General features: G+C 39.3%; 1 protein-coding gene across 2 annotated transcripts in view; it reads right to left on the minus strand.

Moving 5' to 3' along the window:
• Positions 1-18,436, minus strand: part of CNTNAP4 (contactin associated protein family member 4) — a 238,368-nt gene that overhangs the window by 201,409 nt on the left and 18,523 nt on the right. For both annotated transcript variants that reach the window (XM_044255693.1, XM_044255692.1), the window contains exon 2: positions 1,358-1,468. In XM_044255693.1, coding sequence (XP_044111628.1) covers positions 1,358-1,468 — 111 coding nt within the window. The remainder of the gene's footprint in view (positions 1-1,357; positions 1,469-18,436) is intronic.

Consider the following 18,436-nt stretch of genomic DNA (forward strand, 5'->3'; position numbering starts at 1 on the left):
GGACTATAAGAGGAAAGGCTCATTGTAAGATCAGTGATGTCAGCATTCCCGCTAGGAGAACTGTGGGGGCAGGGGCTGGACTGGTCTCCAGAGAGGCTAGGAGAGCTCACTTGCCTTTGGTCAGTCAAAAATTCAGAACTGCTAATAGGGAGAGAGAGTCCACTGTGACCATTAACCCTCACTACAAGGCAAATAAATGTAACAGACAAGCAGGGTCTACGCAAATGTATTCAAAGCTCTTCAAATTCCCCATCTGATACAAGGATCTCCGTGTTTGCTCTCCCACTGATGCTTTCACACCCAGAAATACACATAAGTGATTGTCTTAAATAAGAGAAGATATCATTTTAAAATAAACTTAAATTTAAAGTCATGCTAAAGTATCAGATATTTCTCATGTGTACCAGATGGCAAAACACAAACAGACAGACAGACACACGTATGATCCATTTGTTATGTCCAATGTTCATTGTGCTCAAGCATTACAATAGCACCAAGGATAACACCAAGGAGAAAAATGAGAAGTGGCTGACATATGGCAGCGAGAAGGGGATAATAAATGAGCAAATCGCGGTTTCAATAATATATGATGTCGGCGTCTCTTTTTTCATGGTTGCTAAAAATGTTTTCTGTGTTAGGATTGCCAACCCTCCTTCCATAGAATGTAAATGCAGATGGCTTTTGCCTTAGTGTATTATGGAAAGGGGCCACGATGATGCTGTCTCTAAGTGTGCAGAGTTTTGAAATTCTCTCTTACTTCAATAGCAAGTTGCCTTTTAATTATCCACACCTTCCTTTAAACATAGTCAAGAAATCAAACACAACCTACCTAAGAGATTGTCAACAGTATGAACTGAGTATTCCTATAGGAGCACAAAACTTATTAAGTTCTCTTTCCTCCACAGGAAAGAAAATCGTGTCACCTATATTGAGAATGAAACAAACTGTGGGATTCTTATTTTTAAATAACTAGCATCTTTGAAAATTACCTCTTCTTGTGAGCTTCCTATGTAACTTGAAATAGAGGGTCAATTAAATTTTCATGGCTACTATATACATAATGATTGTATATTGTTGTGGAAAGGTTTATTTTATAAGAGATAAATGAAGCTCACCATACTGAAGGAATTCGGTTCTTCTGGTGCTGAAATGATAGAGGATTTTAAAATAGGATGTGACCCTTGACCATTCCAGAACCAGTCCTACAGGCCCTTTATTTCCCATGAGTTCCAGCCATTTGCTGATTGAGAAATGAACTTCCTTTCACAATATATCACTTGTAATGATTTTATTATAAGAGAATAGAAAATTAATGAGATTCATCATGAACCGATCAGAAGGGAAAAAGCAGACTTACCATCTCTTCGATTTAGTCTTGCAAATCCAGCACCATGACTGCTAGAAAGTTCGGACGAACTGCTGAATGATGCCTGAGACAAGGTGGACACCAGAGGCTCATCACAATCATCTACCAAAAAGGAAAATCCACATTCAGGTTAGTACAGCGCTGACAGCTTTCTTGGATCCAACAGGCCAAACAAACAAACAAACAAAAAAGTACCAGGATCTCGAACAACATGCCCATTGCTTATATGCAATTTTCCATTCGAGGTCTATCAAGTTCAGTAAGAAAAGAAAAAAGAATTTAAAGACAAGAGAATAGGAAAATAGGGAAGAAAAATTTCCACAGAAATTATAATATCTTGAAGTGGAAAAAAGGTTTACCAAAAGCAAGAAACAAAAATACCTAGTCAGTATACTGAATTTATAAAAAATGTATAGGAGGAAAGATTTATAAATTAAACTATATTAAAATTAAGAAATTATGGTTGCCAAAAGACACATAAAGAGAAACATCATCTGTGAAAAGTGCGTGCAAAACAGCCTATGATTAGTATGCCAAATTAAGGAAAATAAAATAAAATAAAGATAAATGGGGTTGCCTGGGTGGCTCAGTTGGTTGAGCGTCTGAGTCTTGGTTTCAGCTCAGGTCCTGGTCTCATGGCTTACGAGATCAAGCCCTGGGTTAGGCTCCATGCCCAGCAGAGACTCTGCCTGAAGATTCTTTCCCTCTACCTGACCCCCAACTCACACACACACACTCTCTCTAAAATAAATAAATCTTTTTTAAAAAAAGAGAGACAGAGAGAAAGAAAAACTACCTTTAAATCAGTTAGAAAACACACTTGGAAAAACAGCACAAGGGAAGAGCGGAAAGCTCACAGAACAGAACGTATATAAACTGATGATCTAACTCATCAGTAAAAAGAAGTGTAAATCAAGATTACAGTTAGATACTATTTTACAGACAGTATATTCTCAAGATTTGAGGATTTTGACAACACCAGATCATCTGCAGAATGTGGGCCAAGAGAAGCTCTAACAGGCTGCTAGTGGGAGGGTAAACTTGAGCACCTACTTAAAAAAACAATTTGTCATTAGCTTGTGCATTTGAACTTTCCGTACCCCGACGCTCCTCCAATTCCCCTGATATATATGCCATCCTGGGCACAGTATCCCTAGGACGAAGCGCTGGTCTCGAGGAGTTTGCCTTTCTAACCCAAGGATGTGATACAAGTACTAGTATTTTCTCTGTCCTATGAGAAGAGAAAAGCTGGCAAACATTGACCTAGAGAAAATCTAGCATTGTGCACCAGGAGACATGCAGTTTCCAGCAACACCGCTCATAATAGAAAAGAATCGTTCACAACTCAAACAGCCAATGACCAAAGAACAGATCAATGAATTGTAGTACTCATCACAGTGGAGTAATCTGCATCAGTACAAAGAAAACACACTAAGGCACACCAAAGATATGGTTGGATATTTAGACACAAAATTTTTAGTGAAAAAAATCAAATTATAAGAGACCATATAAGACATACTTGATAGTTTTAAGTATCTTTAAAATAAGCAAAGCTAAGCGATATGTTGTTTAGGAATACATGTGAATTTTAAAAAACTATTTAAAAAAACAAATGAAAAGCATAAAATCCAGGATAGTGGTTACTTCTGGAGGAAGGTAATGTGTCTATTGTGTGTGTATATACATGTATGTATACATCAACATGCACATAAGGATATATATGAAAGCACACATCTGTCTATCATCTATGCTTTTTTTTAGGTTATTATTTATTTATTTGAATAGAGAGAGAGAGAGAGAGATCACAAGTAGGCAGCGAGGCAGGCAGAGAAAGAGGGGCAAGCAGGCTCCCTGCTGAGCAGAGAGAGCCCCATGTGGGGCTTTATCCCAGGACCCTGGGATCATGACCTGAGCCAAAGGCAGAGGCTTTAACCCACTGAGCCACCCAGGCACCCCTATCATCTATGCTTTTATGTGTACCACACACAAAATTTAAAATAAGGCACCAAGAAAGAGGGAAGGGATAAGAATAATCTCATGGTGACCACAATATCCATATACACTTATTTTATTCAGTTAGTTCTTCAATATAGTCAATCTTTATATATTTGTATTTTATTTTATACAATTATTAAGTTGTTGCCATTTTTTACTCTAATCAGAAAAAATATTTTTCATATTTAGAATTAACATAATTGGTAATTAAAAATCATGCAAGGTTATTGTCCTAATTTTTAAATTAACAGTAAACAATTTCATTTAAATTAATCTAGGAATTATCTAGATTCATTTGAAATTTTATGAAGCTTATTCTGCCTGAACAGTTATTTTTAAAGTCATTAGTAGTTTCATTGCTTTAGTATTCAAACTACAATATTTTTGCAATCCTGCTATTGGAAATGTTTTTCTTTAAAGCTAAATGTCTCGAGTATAAGAGATAAGGAATGCCAACTTAACATCAGCATGTCTTTCAGAAGAATTTGCCTGAGATAACATTTCACTTTTTAAGATCATCTCATTTTCATTTAGAGCCCACTTTTTCTTACTGCACACCTGAAGTTCTTCAGCTAACTCTTAGGCCAGACTTGGTAACTGGCCCACAGTCCCTGCATGTCTACTGATTGGCCTAAGTACTGACCCTGTCCATCTGGTGGTAATTCAAGTATGAAGGAGGACAGACATAAAGAGACACATAATCCATGGGGTGACAGAGGGAGTTCTGATTATGCCCAACCATGAGCAACTTACTGTGGAAAGGGCCATGTGTGCGTCTGCACGTGCAAACAAGTGCATGATCTCTACGGGGAGAGGGCATGCGCCGGCGTGTATTGACCAGAAGTACCGTCATTTTTGAATCATTATTAGTATTCAGGTGTAAGTGTGACCAAAAAAGGGTGTTTAACTGCAATTCACAATCAATTATGCAGATTCAAATCGACGTTTCAGATGTAAAATGCCTCTCCAGTGCAATCACTCTTGAGGGCATATATTTACTGCTCATTTGTTTTTGCCATTATAAACTGAGAATCAATACTGTTCTATTTTTAGCTTATGGTGGGATTAAAATAAGAGAATGGGTGTGATTTCATTTATGGGGGAAAAGACATGGGATACGGGAAATGGGTCAGGGAGGCTTCTGGTATTTGGTAAAGTTCCAGTAATGGTCTGAGAGGTGACTACATGACCTTACTATGTTTTACCAGGCGCATACATATTTCCCCCATGAACTACTGTGTGCTTATTTAGCAATAAAATATTCTAAAGTTATTTTTGCATAAAACTAATAATAACAAACAGACATTCAGTGAATATTCTATGCTAAGAACTTAACAATTTCACGAAGTTATTAATCCCTATCACTCTCTCTCCTCTTTGAGATACCAATATTACTCACAGATGAGGTAAATGACATACAGACTTTGGTTAATTTGCTTGTCTCACTGTAGTGGAACCACGATGTCTAAAAAGTTAGCTGGGGCCTAGCATCCAGGATGTAAGAACGACATAACTACAACTATTTCTTTAGATTTGGAATATAGGAATTTCATCAGATACCATTATGACATAAACAACTGTCTCTCAAGAAGTTGTATTATTGGGGTGCCTGGGTGGCTCAGTGGGTTAAACGTCAGCCTTTGGCTCGGGTCATGATCTCAGGGTCCTGGGATGGAGCCCCACGTCGGGCTCTTTGCTCAGCAGGGAGCCTGCTTCCCCCTCTCTCTCTGCCTGCCTCTCTGCCTACTTGTGATCTCTCTGTCAAATAAATAAATAAAATCTTTTTAAAAAAAAAAGTCATATTACTCTTATTCCAGATGTGCCAAGCAACTTATTACCAAAAAACTATAAAATAATAAATAAACTGTAAAACTATTGATCTTCAACAGTCTTGAAACAAGGGAGGGAGGTTTCAGATGGCAATAACAAGTCTGGAGTAAAAGAAATAGTTCCCTCTAGACCTTAAGAAAATGGAATTATGGATTAAACATCAGTCTCCTGTGAACTGAATTCAGAAAACAAGTTTTCTCTGATTGCACCAGTAAATGCAGTGAAATACACGTTCTAGACTGCAAAGCTGTGAACCACAACTGAAGGTGACTTAACACCCCAGGGGACAGTTAGCAACATCTGGAAACACTCTAGTCATCACAGCTTGGGGAAATTCTAGAATCTAGTGGGTGGAGGACAGGGGTGCTGCCATCATCCTATAGTGCACAGGGCAACCCTCCAAGACAAAGAATTATCCAGTCCCAAATGTCAATAGTGCAGTAGCTGAGAAACCCTATCCTAGACTCTAGAAAAACAACCCAGTGAACTAGACTTCTCTGGACTAATCTCTCTTCTAGAACTCTTGGCTTCCTCAAATTTTCATGATTAATAATTTACAGCTTCTCAGAGAGCATATGATCATTGTTCAGAGTGCATAAATATGTAAGTATTTAAGCAAGGAGCAATCAAATCTGAAATAACATACTAAGTCAGTTCAGAAACATAACTGTATTATTTTTAAACAAAATGCTATGTCAGATCATGAACATCCTGGTCCCTACATCAGAGATGTATATATATATGTACATTTATTTTATGCACATAATAGTATGTATGTATTACAGTGTGCACATAGTATGTTTGTACATGCACAAATGTGTACATATATGTGTGTATAATATGTGTGTATAATATATAGATAATTTAATACATATATGTACATACATATACATATATCATAATGTATACATGTACATTTATAATGTGTAGAAAGGCTGTATAAATGCTAAGTTGGCTATTAAATTATAAGTGATGGTATTCACTGTATGCCATCCTCATAAATATATATGAATATATTTTATATGAACACATATACATATAAATGTGTCATTAAAAAAAGAATACATACATGTATACATATACATAAACATGAATTTACACAAACCAGAATATACATATACATTATGTGATTTATACATTATATGTATATATAAATGTATAAAAATATGTATTTATATGTGTAAATATTTTGTAGATTTAAAGTTGCATATGCATTAGTACACATGTATTTACATGTCTGAATATGCTATAGGTTATACATATTATATATCATTATATTATTATAAATATATACACATTATATATTATATATACAATACATGTGTTACATATATAATGTACACATTTGCAAACATAAATACACAGTGTACAGTGCAGGGCCTTCACACCCATCCCTGTAAGTCTCCAAAGGACTGCCCACCGCACAAGTCATCAAGCAGGGAGCACCTGTGCTAACTGTCGAGGGGGCAGTTTGGGACCATCCCTTCGACCTCTGCGGACCCTTCCTGCTGCTGTGAGCAGATGTGCTGCCCAGGCTGGGGCTCTTACCCCAGCCCACTTCTCCCCCAGTGCTGCAGGCCACTCACCTCTGCTTCTGGCCCATCATTGGCATATGTGCTGCCCATTCTTTTTCTCTACAGCCCTTGCTTTGCCTTGGTGTGGAGGTCCTAGCCCCCAACTCCTCTCGATCTGTGTTTTGACACTGAGAAGGAAGGCTTCCGAATGACAGGAGCAGGATGGAACTGTTTCGCTGCCCTCCCCACCTGTTGGGATAGGCCCAGGGAGACTGAGATCTCCCTGGCCCCGGGGCTGCTCTTTGCACCCCTCACCACCCGCACGCGGGACAGACTGGGCTGTCTACCTCCCAGCAAGAGAGCTTTGGCCTGCATCCTCTTTCCTCCTAGGGGCTAGTGGGCAGAACAGGAGTTATCACAACTTCCACCCGGGCTTTGGGCTGCCCGCAGTGCATGCTGGGGACTCAGCTCCCACCCCGTCCCACCCTCACCCAGCTCAGCGGCCACAGGTGAGTAGCCAACTGCACTGCCCCAACTCCCTGCAGGAACCAGATGTGGACCGAGTACAGCCTGACATCTCTATGATCGGAGGGATCAGGCGGGGGGTACATCTAGGTCAAAGGGCAGGAGCTCATTAAGAGTCCAGCGGCTAATGAAATTTAAAAATACAGTCATTGGGCGCTGGGTGGCTCAATGGGTTATGGCCTCTGCCCTCCCAGGGTCCTGGGATCGAGTCCCGCATCGGGCTCTCTGCTCAGCGGGAACCCTGCTTCTCCCTCTCTCTCTTCCTGCCTCTCTGCCTACTTTTGATCTCTGTCTGTCAAATAAATAAAAATAAAATCTTAAAAAAAATACAGTCATTAAGGGGGAAGGCTTGTACTATTCAAAACCGCAGTAGGACATGTTTGGTTAATTAAGCCTTTTTTTTTAGAGGAAGAAATGAACGTGACTCTCTACTCTGTGTTTTTCCAAAATTGTTACTTTTTATTCAACCTTTCTGAAAGTCATATTAGAATTTCCACATTAGCCTTGATACACTCAGAAATGTGAAACTATAGTTTTTAATCTATTTTTGTTAAAAAAAATTCTATACCCTGATTACATGTAGAAGATAATTTTAATGAATTATGTTAGAATATCCATATTAACCTAATTTATATTGAGACATTTTCACATATACACACACACACACAAAGATACACAAACCTACAGCTTTTGGGTCAATATCTCAGAAAAGTCACCATTTATTCTTCACTTGAGAGAAAAACTTACCATGGTCATTAAAAGACAATGATAAATTAGATCTCTGGCAAATTGTGTATATAAAAAACTCAATAGCCTCTTACAAATAAAGATGCAAGCTACAGTGAAAGTATTTTAATATAGCTCGATTGAAAGTAATTTAATTTTATTTTACTAACGGCTTTAATGCATAATTCTCATAAGTAAGTAAAAGCTGTTCAGTTTTTAATAAAAGTAATTCAATTTTCTTAATCTCTGTGTAATACTACCTGTACTAAGATAATGGGTATATGTTATTAGCTGCTTATGTTCTCAGTGCTTCACATGTATTAACTCATTTGATCCTGACAAATAGTCTGTATTACTTGATAGTATTAACTCCATCGGACAACTGAAGAAAAAGGTATACCATGGTTAAATAATTTACCCAAAGTTACAGAACTCCTATTCTGAGTGAGTATACTATTGAAACAAGTATTGGTAATCTTAAATATACTTGACCAAAACAAAGGTCTGATTTGCAGCAGCATTGAGCTAAGTTGTCACTGAGTAAAACCACTTTCTCTGTTATTTGGAGTCCTGCCAAAATCACTGCATGTCTGCTAGTAAATCATGTTTCCCAGAGGACTATGCATTGGAGAAGGATAGGACTGAATTGAATAGGATAGGATATAATGGGACAGGATAGGATAGAGAGCAAACATACTTAATTTTTTTTTTTTTTAACCAAAGTGGGACTTGAATTCACAACTCTGAGATCAAGACCTGAGTGGAGATCAAGAGTCAGACACTTAACCAGCTGAGCCACCCAGGCACTCCCATACTTAAAATATTTTAAAATTCCCATACAACTCGAGGCAGGTTGAGATCTTAGACAAGGAGCTTTAGAAACAACAGAATCCCAGTCTTCTCAGAAAGATCTAGTCCAAATATTCCACTGACAGAATCAGGATTAAGGAATGGCCTTCTCGTCAAGAAATCCATTTCCTTGAACAAAATGTCTTATTCTAATCTATTTATTGAAATTGTCATTAGTTGAAATTAGGAATCATCAATTAATCTAAAAAATTAAGGAATTGTGCTAGCCTATATAAAAAATACTGTGTACAAGCCAAGACCTCATCCAAAAAATTAGACAATAATATTGTTCTTTTACCATAAGCCCAGGCTAAGTTAGTTCTACAAATTGTTCAGGCCTAGTTCCAAGATTGCAGGGGTAGTCCCATCTCCCCACCCTGGCATGGCACAGGATCCAGTCCCTCAGGCACCTCTGACTCTTGCGCAACTAGAGAATAGGTATACAAAAGGGCAATGGCCAGATGATATACAAAAATACAACTCTGACCTATAACCTACTGCAAGCAGCCCAGGAAGCCAACCTACTATCTACAGTAACAAGCCCAAAAAGCCAAATAATAATCCCTGTATCGACTGGCCCCAAACAGCCAGGACTTGGCTAATAACTGGGAATTTTGCTAATTTTTACCTCTGCTTTCAACTTAGTACTGGGTAAATGTATTTAGTAGAGATTTATATATCTCTACCAATTATAGAAGGAACCAAATACACACACCTGATAAATCACATAGGATGTCCTGTTTCTGCTCAGCCTGCTTTCTGCTTCCCTATGTCAGCAGCCTCCAACCCGAGCATACCTCCAGGTAGAAAGCTTTCCCTCCATCATGCCTGCCTCTGAGTCTCTGTCCAACACAAGTGATGATGGCTGACTCCCTTGTGATAGTGAACTCAGAACCATTAGCTTTTGCCTCTTCTCAGGGTCTTCCTTTACTGCCATGATAATAAGTTCTTCCCAACTCTGCAGACTCATCTGCACAATTGTAATCATCTCAGAAATTCGCTCAGCACATCAAAGAAAAGCCCCAGAAGTTCATCCTAAGAACTTCCAGAAGACCCAGGTATATCTGAAAAGCACCATCCTCCTCCAGATAAGACTATGGACTCTGAAAAACCATCTGAGGGTTTTGAAGGGGCAGAGGGTAGGAGGTTGGGGGAACCAGGTGGTGGGTATTAGAGAGGGCACGGATTGCATGGAGCACTGGGTGTGGTGCAAAAACAATGAATACTGTTATGCTGAAAAGAAATTAAAAAATAAAATAAAATAAAACAGATACAGATTTAAAAAAAAAATAAATACATGGATCACCTCCAGGTTGTCTCTGGAACTGAAGGGGGAACCGACGCCTTCAGTAATGCATCCTGGCTGCAGAATGGAATCACATGGGGGAGAGCTAGGACTCTCCTGTGACTGTGCCCCATTCCAGGTCACACTCCGACTTCCTTCGTCTGGGGAGTAGTGCAGCCAGTACCACGCTAGCTCAGAAACCAATAAAACAGACTTCCAGATTAATCCCTATCCAATGGAGAGTTTTGTTCCTTCTGCAATGTCTTTCTGCTTCTCCTATGGCTTCATCAGGCTGGTTTAAAGATTGAAAAGTGGTTTGTGTTCCATACAAACCCCCTTCTTCCCTCCACAGCTAAGTCAACCACCCATGTATGGAGGCAGCTACTACACAGTAACATTCTGGCAAGAAAAAGTAGAAGTTTTAAGGAATAGTGATATAAGTGGTTTTAAATAAAATACAATTTTTCAGAAGAGCAGGCGACAAAATATAGGCCGATCCTAATTTCATCTCTCCTCATCATCTAAAATAACATTTCAACTCAATTAAACACCACTGAGTGTAGACCACGGCTAAATTCTTTAGCTTCTTTGAGTATTAAATTTGACCTCAGCATGAAAATTAACACTTGAGGGTACGATCTTTAGGTATATGAAGTAAGACAAACATGAGCTTCGGGACGCCTGGGTGGCTCAGTTGGTTGAGCAGCTGCCTTGGGCTCAAGTCATGATCCCAGCGTCCTGGGATCGAGTCCCACGTCGGGCTCCTTGCTCGGCAGGGAGCCTGCTTCTCCCTCTGCCTCTGCCTGCCATTCTGTCTGCCTGTGCTCGCTCTCTCTCCCTCTCTCTCTCTGATAAATAAATAAAATCTCTTTAAAAAAAAAAAAAGACAGACATGAGCTTCTAACTTTGTCCATCAGTGGCTTAAATCTAAGAACAACATATTGCCGCAATTTAAAACAAGTAAGTATCGGTATTTTTTCTAGAAGTGGTCAGACTCACGGGGTGATTTTCTCGTCAAGAATTTATTATTGCAGCAGCCTCTCAGGTTCTATACATTTTCTCCTATAGACGCCATGTGTGAATTATATATATATAATTGTTTAATACGCTGTGATGTTAATGGGATAAACTTTCACTTGGAGGCAAACACGGGCTTATGTGTCCCAAGTTAGAGCCTTGGTTTGAACCGCTTTCCCAATTAATCTGCACGATTAATGGATTAATGGGAAGGCAGTTAACTTTTAATGACAACACAGCCAGAGGCTGATTGATTTTAGAGGCTTAATAGTAACTATTTAAAGTCCAGATTTTAGGACAAGGAGACCTACAAATCCAACGACAAAACGAACCAAAGTTGAAAAGGTAAAACAAATAATTACAAAGCAAAGAGATATCAGAGCTCTAAGACCCTGCACACGTCATGAACTTTTCCCGACAAAATGGCCGCATGTGACACTGTGATGAAGAGATTAAGGACCCGTAACTTTAAGCAGTTCCTTTTACGACCACATCTAAATTTCAGAACTGACTCTTGATTTAAAAAGGACTTACAGGGAAACTTTAGATAGTATAAAACTCAAAATAATTCAAATAGATTTCAGAACGTAAGACGCAGATTAAACTGACATTAAATCCATGGTAGGACAACTACAGCCAAGTGGTAATGAAGACATTTCTTTAAAAGAAAATAGGTTTTTGGGGCGCCTGGGTGGCTCAGTGGGTTAAGCCACTGCCTTCGGCTCAGGTCATGATCCCAGAGTCCTGGGATCGAGTCCCACATCGGGCTCTCTGCTCGGCAGGGAGCCTGCTTCTTCCTCCTCTCTCTCTGCCTGCCTCTCTGCCTACTTGTGATCTCTGTCTGTCAAATAAATAAATAAAATCTTTTTTAAAAAATAAATAAATAAATAAATAAATAAAAGAAAATGGGTTTTTAATATATTATACAGAACTTTTTCTTCTCCTTTTTCTTTTTCTTTCTAATAGGTTCATGTAAAAATTCTTGAGTGTATTATGCAGACAGTTCTTTGTTTTTCATAGCCCAGGAATAGAGACAGAGAAAGTAAATGGCTGCTGTAGGAAGTTTGCTGTTTGTTGCTGATGTAACAAATTGCCACAAACTTGGTGGTCTCTGAAAGCAACAAAAATTAATTATCTTACAGTTCTGATGTCTGAAGTTCAGACTTAACTTCATGGGCTAAAATAAGGTTTCAGCAGGGCGATGTTTCTTCTGGAGGCTCTGGGGGAGAATCTGAGTGCTTCCCTTTTCCACCGTCTACAGGCCCATTCATTGCCTTACATATGGCCTCTGATTATCACACCTCTCCCTGACTCTCTTGCTGCTTCTACTTTTGAGAATTCTTGTGATGACCTTGAGCCCACCTGGAAAATCCAGGATAATCTCCCCATCTCAAGAGCCTTAACCTAATAACATCTGCAAAATCCTCTATGCCCTACAAAGGTAACATAGTCAAAGATTCCAGGGATTAAGATGTGCACATCCTTGGAAGGCCATTGCTCCGCCTACCATAGTTACCAAACTAGAGGTGTAGAACCAAGAAAGGAAATTTTTTGCACATTCTATGCCTCAAAATATTGCCCATTCATTGTTAAAATGCACTTTTGAGTCTGATGTGGGGACACACATATATTGCTTTAAAGTTGAGAACTCCCATTTTTAGTAAGCCCTTAGAGTTAATGGAATCCACACATATGACTGCAATTTGAGACAGACAAGACTGGTTCATTCCCAAAGCCAACTGGAAGATTACCCCAAGCCTCTCCTCAGTGCACAAAGCTGGGGCATTTTGAGCAACTGTTTCCTTTCCAAGTCACAGCCATACTTCCCTTTACTATATGTTACTCCTCCTGAGAGCCACCACCCCTCACTCCCTTCTGGAAGGTCCCTAACCTGAACAGGCATCTATCATGGCACCTCCGAGGTGGTCTGGGTCTCCACTTGCTGGGATCACATGATCAGCATCACATTGTACCTGTCACCCCACGCAGAAACCAGCACATGGTGTAGCATAGTGAGTTCAAGTACAGCTTTGGAGCCATCCTCCCTCAGCTCAAGACCTGCCTCTTCCAATTACTAAGTGATCTTAAACGCTTCATTGAAACTGCCTCCCCCCATCTCTAAATGGGGATCATGATTATACGAAGGGAAATAGGGGTTTCTGAGGATTAAATGAGTCAGCATATAAAGAGTACTGGCACCTGGTGTATAAGTACATATAAGTGTTTGTGATTGCTGCCCTAAGTGTTTATTATTATAAATCCAAAACTCCAAGAGTTGGAAATGAATAAAATTTAGCTGGATATCTCTTACAAAATTTTATTATAGGAATTTTCCCTTGAGAAGGAGAGAGGGGGTAGCATTTAACATGCTAAACACAGTGTCATCCTACCCTCTAAAAAAATAAAAAAGAAAATGGCACAGAATTACTAACCCAAAAAAGGAAGTAAAGCATCCTTGTGATGTACTGGTTTCCCATGAAGAAACTATCTTTAATGTTCCAAAAGGCCATATTTTTCTTTATATCCCTCAAGCTTTAGATACATTTTCTTTTCTTTTATTTAGATTTAGATTTATTATTCCAGGGAAACAGGATTTAAGACTGCATATAATACAGAAATTGAGTGGCCACAATTCCCAAGGAAAGTGGAAAGGAATTCAGAGAACACGGGCATCTTTTCATTTGGACACCTTTGATGATGTCATTAGAATGTTCAGGAGCATTCACGCTGGGCCCAGCGAGATCACATGTGCACAAACTCACAGCAATGATGACCTCCTAAGTGTGTGCTATTTCCATTAACTGATATTTTCAACCTGAAATTGCGATGTTTTAGACTTTGATTCCTAGAGGGAAAATTGAGTAAGCCTCAATTCAATTCCTATTCTAGTCATATTAGATGATATTTCGACATTTCTGAGCAAATACTCCATTTTATTACTAAATTATTTTGAGAGTTGTTATTTGTGTCTCAAAATATCACACTTAAAGATGAAGGCTGAAATGCTGCATAGTGATAAGGAGTTTTTCTGCAGATAAATGCTTTTTAATAAGTGAGGCTGTAAAGCAATTTTAATAAACAGCTATTTCTAACTAAGGGTGGGAGAGAGGGTGCTAAGCCAACTAGAAACAATAACCTTCCTTGAGTAATAACATGAAATTAGATGGAGGATATTTCCATTTCATTGGTTAAGATTATTGTGTTTGATTTCATAATCAAGCAACGGACAAGCTCGACTAGCTTTGGGGTACATTCCCACTCTGCTTTTGACAGCTTAGTTAAAAGCTGGCTGAGCAGATATGAGTTTGCTCAGCAAGAGAAGAGGCTGATAGCTTCTCTGAGCTCTGGAACCTCCCTCTTCCCAACAAGGCCACACCCTCACTATAGAACCACAGGATCCTGCAAGGACATCTGGATATCTCTAGCCCCTGAGCTCCTTAATATAAGTAGCACTATGGCACAGGCAGCTCTCTGCTGGAAAGATAGCCAAGTGTGTGAATCCTTCAGAAGGCAGAATTCTAAGACAGCCCCCAAAATTCCAGCCCCTTGCTACAGATACCTCACATAACCTTCTCCCCTTGAGTGCAGGAAAAATCTGTGCATACAATAGGATATCATTCCTGTGATTATATTACATTAAATAGCAAGAGGTATTTTGCAGATGCTGTTAATTAACTAAGATCCCTAATTTAGCTAATTTTTAGTTACTAAAAAAGGAGATTATCCTGGGTGGACATGACCTAATCAGGAGAGCCCTTCAAAGGGTCCTAAAGGTCAGAGACACAAACAAGAAGCATGAATGAAACTGCTCCCACCAGCCTTGAAGGAGCAAACTGCCAGGTTATGGTAAGCACCCGCCTCTAGGTGCTCAGAACAGATTCAGATTGAGAGCAAGCAAGACAATCAACGACCTCCAGTGCAAGGAAGTAAACTCTGCTAACAAACATGTGACTCCAAGCCTTAGACAAGATTGCAGGACACACCCTTTGTGCTTCTAGGTCTTTCATCTCTTTCTAAAACTATTGTAACCCTTCCAACATCCTACTGTCTCCATGATATAGCAAATACTGGGAATATAGCAAATATTGGGAACTCGTTTACTTCCTGGTCTCTCAGTGTATCTAAGGTCCCATATTATTTGCAAACACCATTCTATTAGTTGTTAATGTTATCTTAGGTATCCGTACTATGTCTCAAATTAGAAATAGATCAGAAATAACTTAAAAATAGAAAATACATATTTCCATTCCTTTGCATATCCCACCATGATCTACTAATAATAGTAGATACTAATAGTCACCATTTGACTTTAGAACTTAAAATACTAACATATTAAAATACTAAGAGTCACCATTTGACTTTAGAACTTAAAATAAAAGGCTTAAAATAATCCTTGGAACTTTGAATATACTGAAGGTATCACAAGTGGCCGTGATATGCCATTCTGGTTTTCAAGACGACTGTGACTTACAACTGATAGCTCTCATAGCACAACACAAAACTTAGCAGTGCCTTTCAAAATCTTTCTCTTTTTCCAGGCTAATTGTTTATATACTTTTCCTACACACACTTCTCTGGAATTAGAATCATGTATAGCTTTTACTTTGTCTTCATGTACAGAAGTTATCACTTTCACACTAGTTCCGACAAAATTCTGAGTTGACCCAGGATTTGTTCACTTGTTCACACCCGCACCTCTCCAGTATAAAGGCCATCTTCTCAACCTATCACTCGGGTTCTTCCCTGACATATGTCATAGCGTCTAATCTATGACATCTTCTTGGAGAGCAGCTAAAGCATTACTAAGATGAACAGATCGGTGCCAATGTACCAGTGACATTTTAACTGGCATCCTCTAGAGAAAAACGTTAAGAACAGGAATAGTTATACGTAGCGTGTGCTATGATCCAGCCACATCAAATCCTTACCAGAATCCTGGAAGGAAAACACTGTCTCCATTTTCTAGATGTGGACTTGAAGGTCAGGAATTTAAACTTCCTGCTGAAGGCTTTGGCTTATGACTTTGCGCCATTCGGCACCTTCACTTTGAACAACTACGTTACGTCGCCGGTACAGCTCTCCCACTTGGTTGCCCAAGCCATCGAAAAGTTACTTGGGCAAGAACACTGAATATGCTGTCCTGAGTGGACACGACGCAGCACAGGTGAGGTTCTCTGTATAAAGGACAAGGGAACACATTCTCTGTGGTGACATTTCTTTAAATGTGCATCAGTGATGCTCTAGACATCACTTGCAAAAAGTTGGTTTATTCAACCTTTTTTGAAGATAAAATATGGTGATAGATGCAATTAAAAATCCCTACGAGGTTTTTGCTCCATTCCCAAGGGTCTGCATATGAGAAACCTTATAAAAGGGTGATCGTCCTGGAACTGGTTGGCAACCCAGTTGGCCAGTATGGCTGCAGGCAGCTGAGCCCTTGGAGAGCTTCATATGGCTGCAGTCCCCATGACTTCCAGGATGTGGTCACTTTACTCATTGGCTTTCTGCCTGAATTTCACATTCCAATGAACTTCTCCACTTGGAGATTGAGAATTGAGGCCAGCAGTAAGGCTTTGGCAGCTTCTCAGCACTGTCCCTCCTCCCACCCTACCCCTACACACATGAATGCAGTCATCTAAATAATCGAATTGCCCTCCATAAAACCCAGAGCATTTATTCTAAACTCATCTTTAACTCTACTTCCTCTTGTCCCATTAACCCTTCATATCAATGCTCTATGATCATTACATTTTGGTTAAACGTGATGATCACATTTTGATTAAACGAGCAGTTCTGTTCAGGTTCATTGCTCTGCGCCACTGCGAGACCATCAGCTTAGAATCTCCTCCATACAAGGAGCCATTGGTGGACCTCCTCAGTCTCAAGTGCCCTCCTTATCTTGAGGCACCCTGTGTAAGACTCTTACACAATAATTAATACACTGAAATTCTGTGCTCACATACTTCCGTCCCTGTCTATATGTTCAACACCACGGTGTAGTTGGAAAGGCCCCATGCTTCTGGCTGTGGCAGTAAGAAAAAGAGGTGGGTCAGAGACACTGAGAGACAAACAGCTAGTACTACGTGACTACTCGCAGAGATGGGTGAAGGTAGCAGAGAAAAATGACTCCTAGGGTTTCTGGCTGTGGGTTACCAGAAAAAGATGAGGCATCTGATAGGAAGAGGAGGGGCTAGGACAGCACACGTGACTTCTGGATTCTAGGTTAGCATCTGACTTATCAGGTCTTTTAGTACAAATATCACTATTAAAGAAATATATAAAGCAGACATCTTTATAGCTTGCACGTGCCAAACAAAATCACAGAGGGCAAGTTGTTTGGAGTTCTTGGGGAAAGTGACCTGACAACAGCAAGCTGGAGGATTCACATATAACCATTAATACAGTGAAAGCGTATCTATCCACTGACCAATCAATGGATTGATCATAAATTTGGGGGCTTCTTTTTGACTAGTAAATGTTGACAAGCTTAAGACATAACAACTAACTACTTCTAAGCCTGAGAATATATATTTCATTTAAGTTAAGGGAAGTTTAAGTCCTGGATTGGAATCAAGATCTTCCTATAAACTTCCTACCTCATTCCTTAGTACTAAGGATTTAATTTCCACTGTAAATTAACCACAATATGCGCATCTGGAAGAACAGGTCCTTTGTTTTTTAGAGCTACAACATAATAAATCAAATATATTATGGTCTCTGAATAAAAATAAATATAAATAATCATCTTTTATTATAGCTCATTCAATACCTCAAGTTGTTTGCAGTGTAGATCATTTCCAGTGGCAGGGCACATTCTTACTTATTAGAATTCTGAGTCTATGTTTGCTGGTTTTAAGCAACATTTAAATTAAATAAGGGTATTACAAATGCTGAAATCTAAATGGCCAAGAAGAACCAGCTAAATAGCATCATCAATTGTAACAACTTTCTAAAGACCAGTTGCTGGTTTGGTTGGCCCTGAAATTCAGATGTTTAAAATATTAAAACACTTTTTAAAAGAGAAGTGTCCTTCTCATTTTTAGTAAGTCCTCTGAGTTCACATACACATCAGTAAAGGTTATTTCTTGACAACTCTGTCGAGTAAAAACCTTCCGGGTTTTTCTTCATAGCTGGACATGTCCAGGGACACATTTTTAAAATGTAATAGCTGCCGGTGGAGGGCCATTCAAAGCCTCAAATGCTTCCTGTCACAGATTTTTAAACCTCAAGAGATGGTGTAACACCGCAGAACACGCTGGAGAATGGAAGCTTCCTGGAAGGGCAGTTACCTCAGCTCTTCTCAGTGCTTGGAATATATCAAATATGGTC

The sequence above is a fragment of the Neovison vison genome, chromosome 7, assembly GCF_020171115.1.
Source record: "Neovison vison isolate M4711 chromosome 7, ASM_NN_V1, whole genome shotgun sequence".
In the NCBI taxonomy this organism is placed as follows: Eukaryota; Metazoa; Chordata; class Mammalia; order Carnivora; family Mustelidae; genus Neogale; species Neogale vison.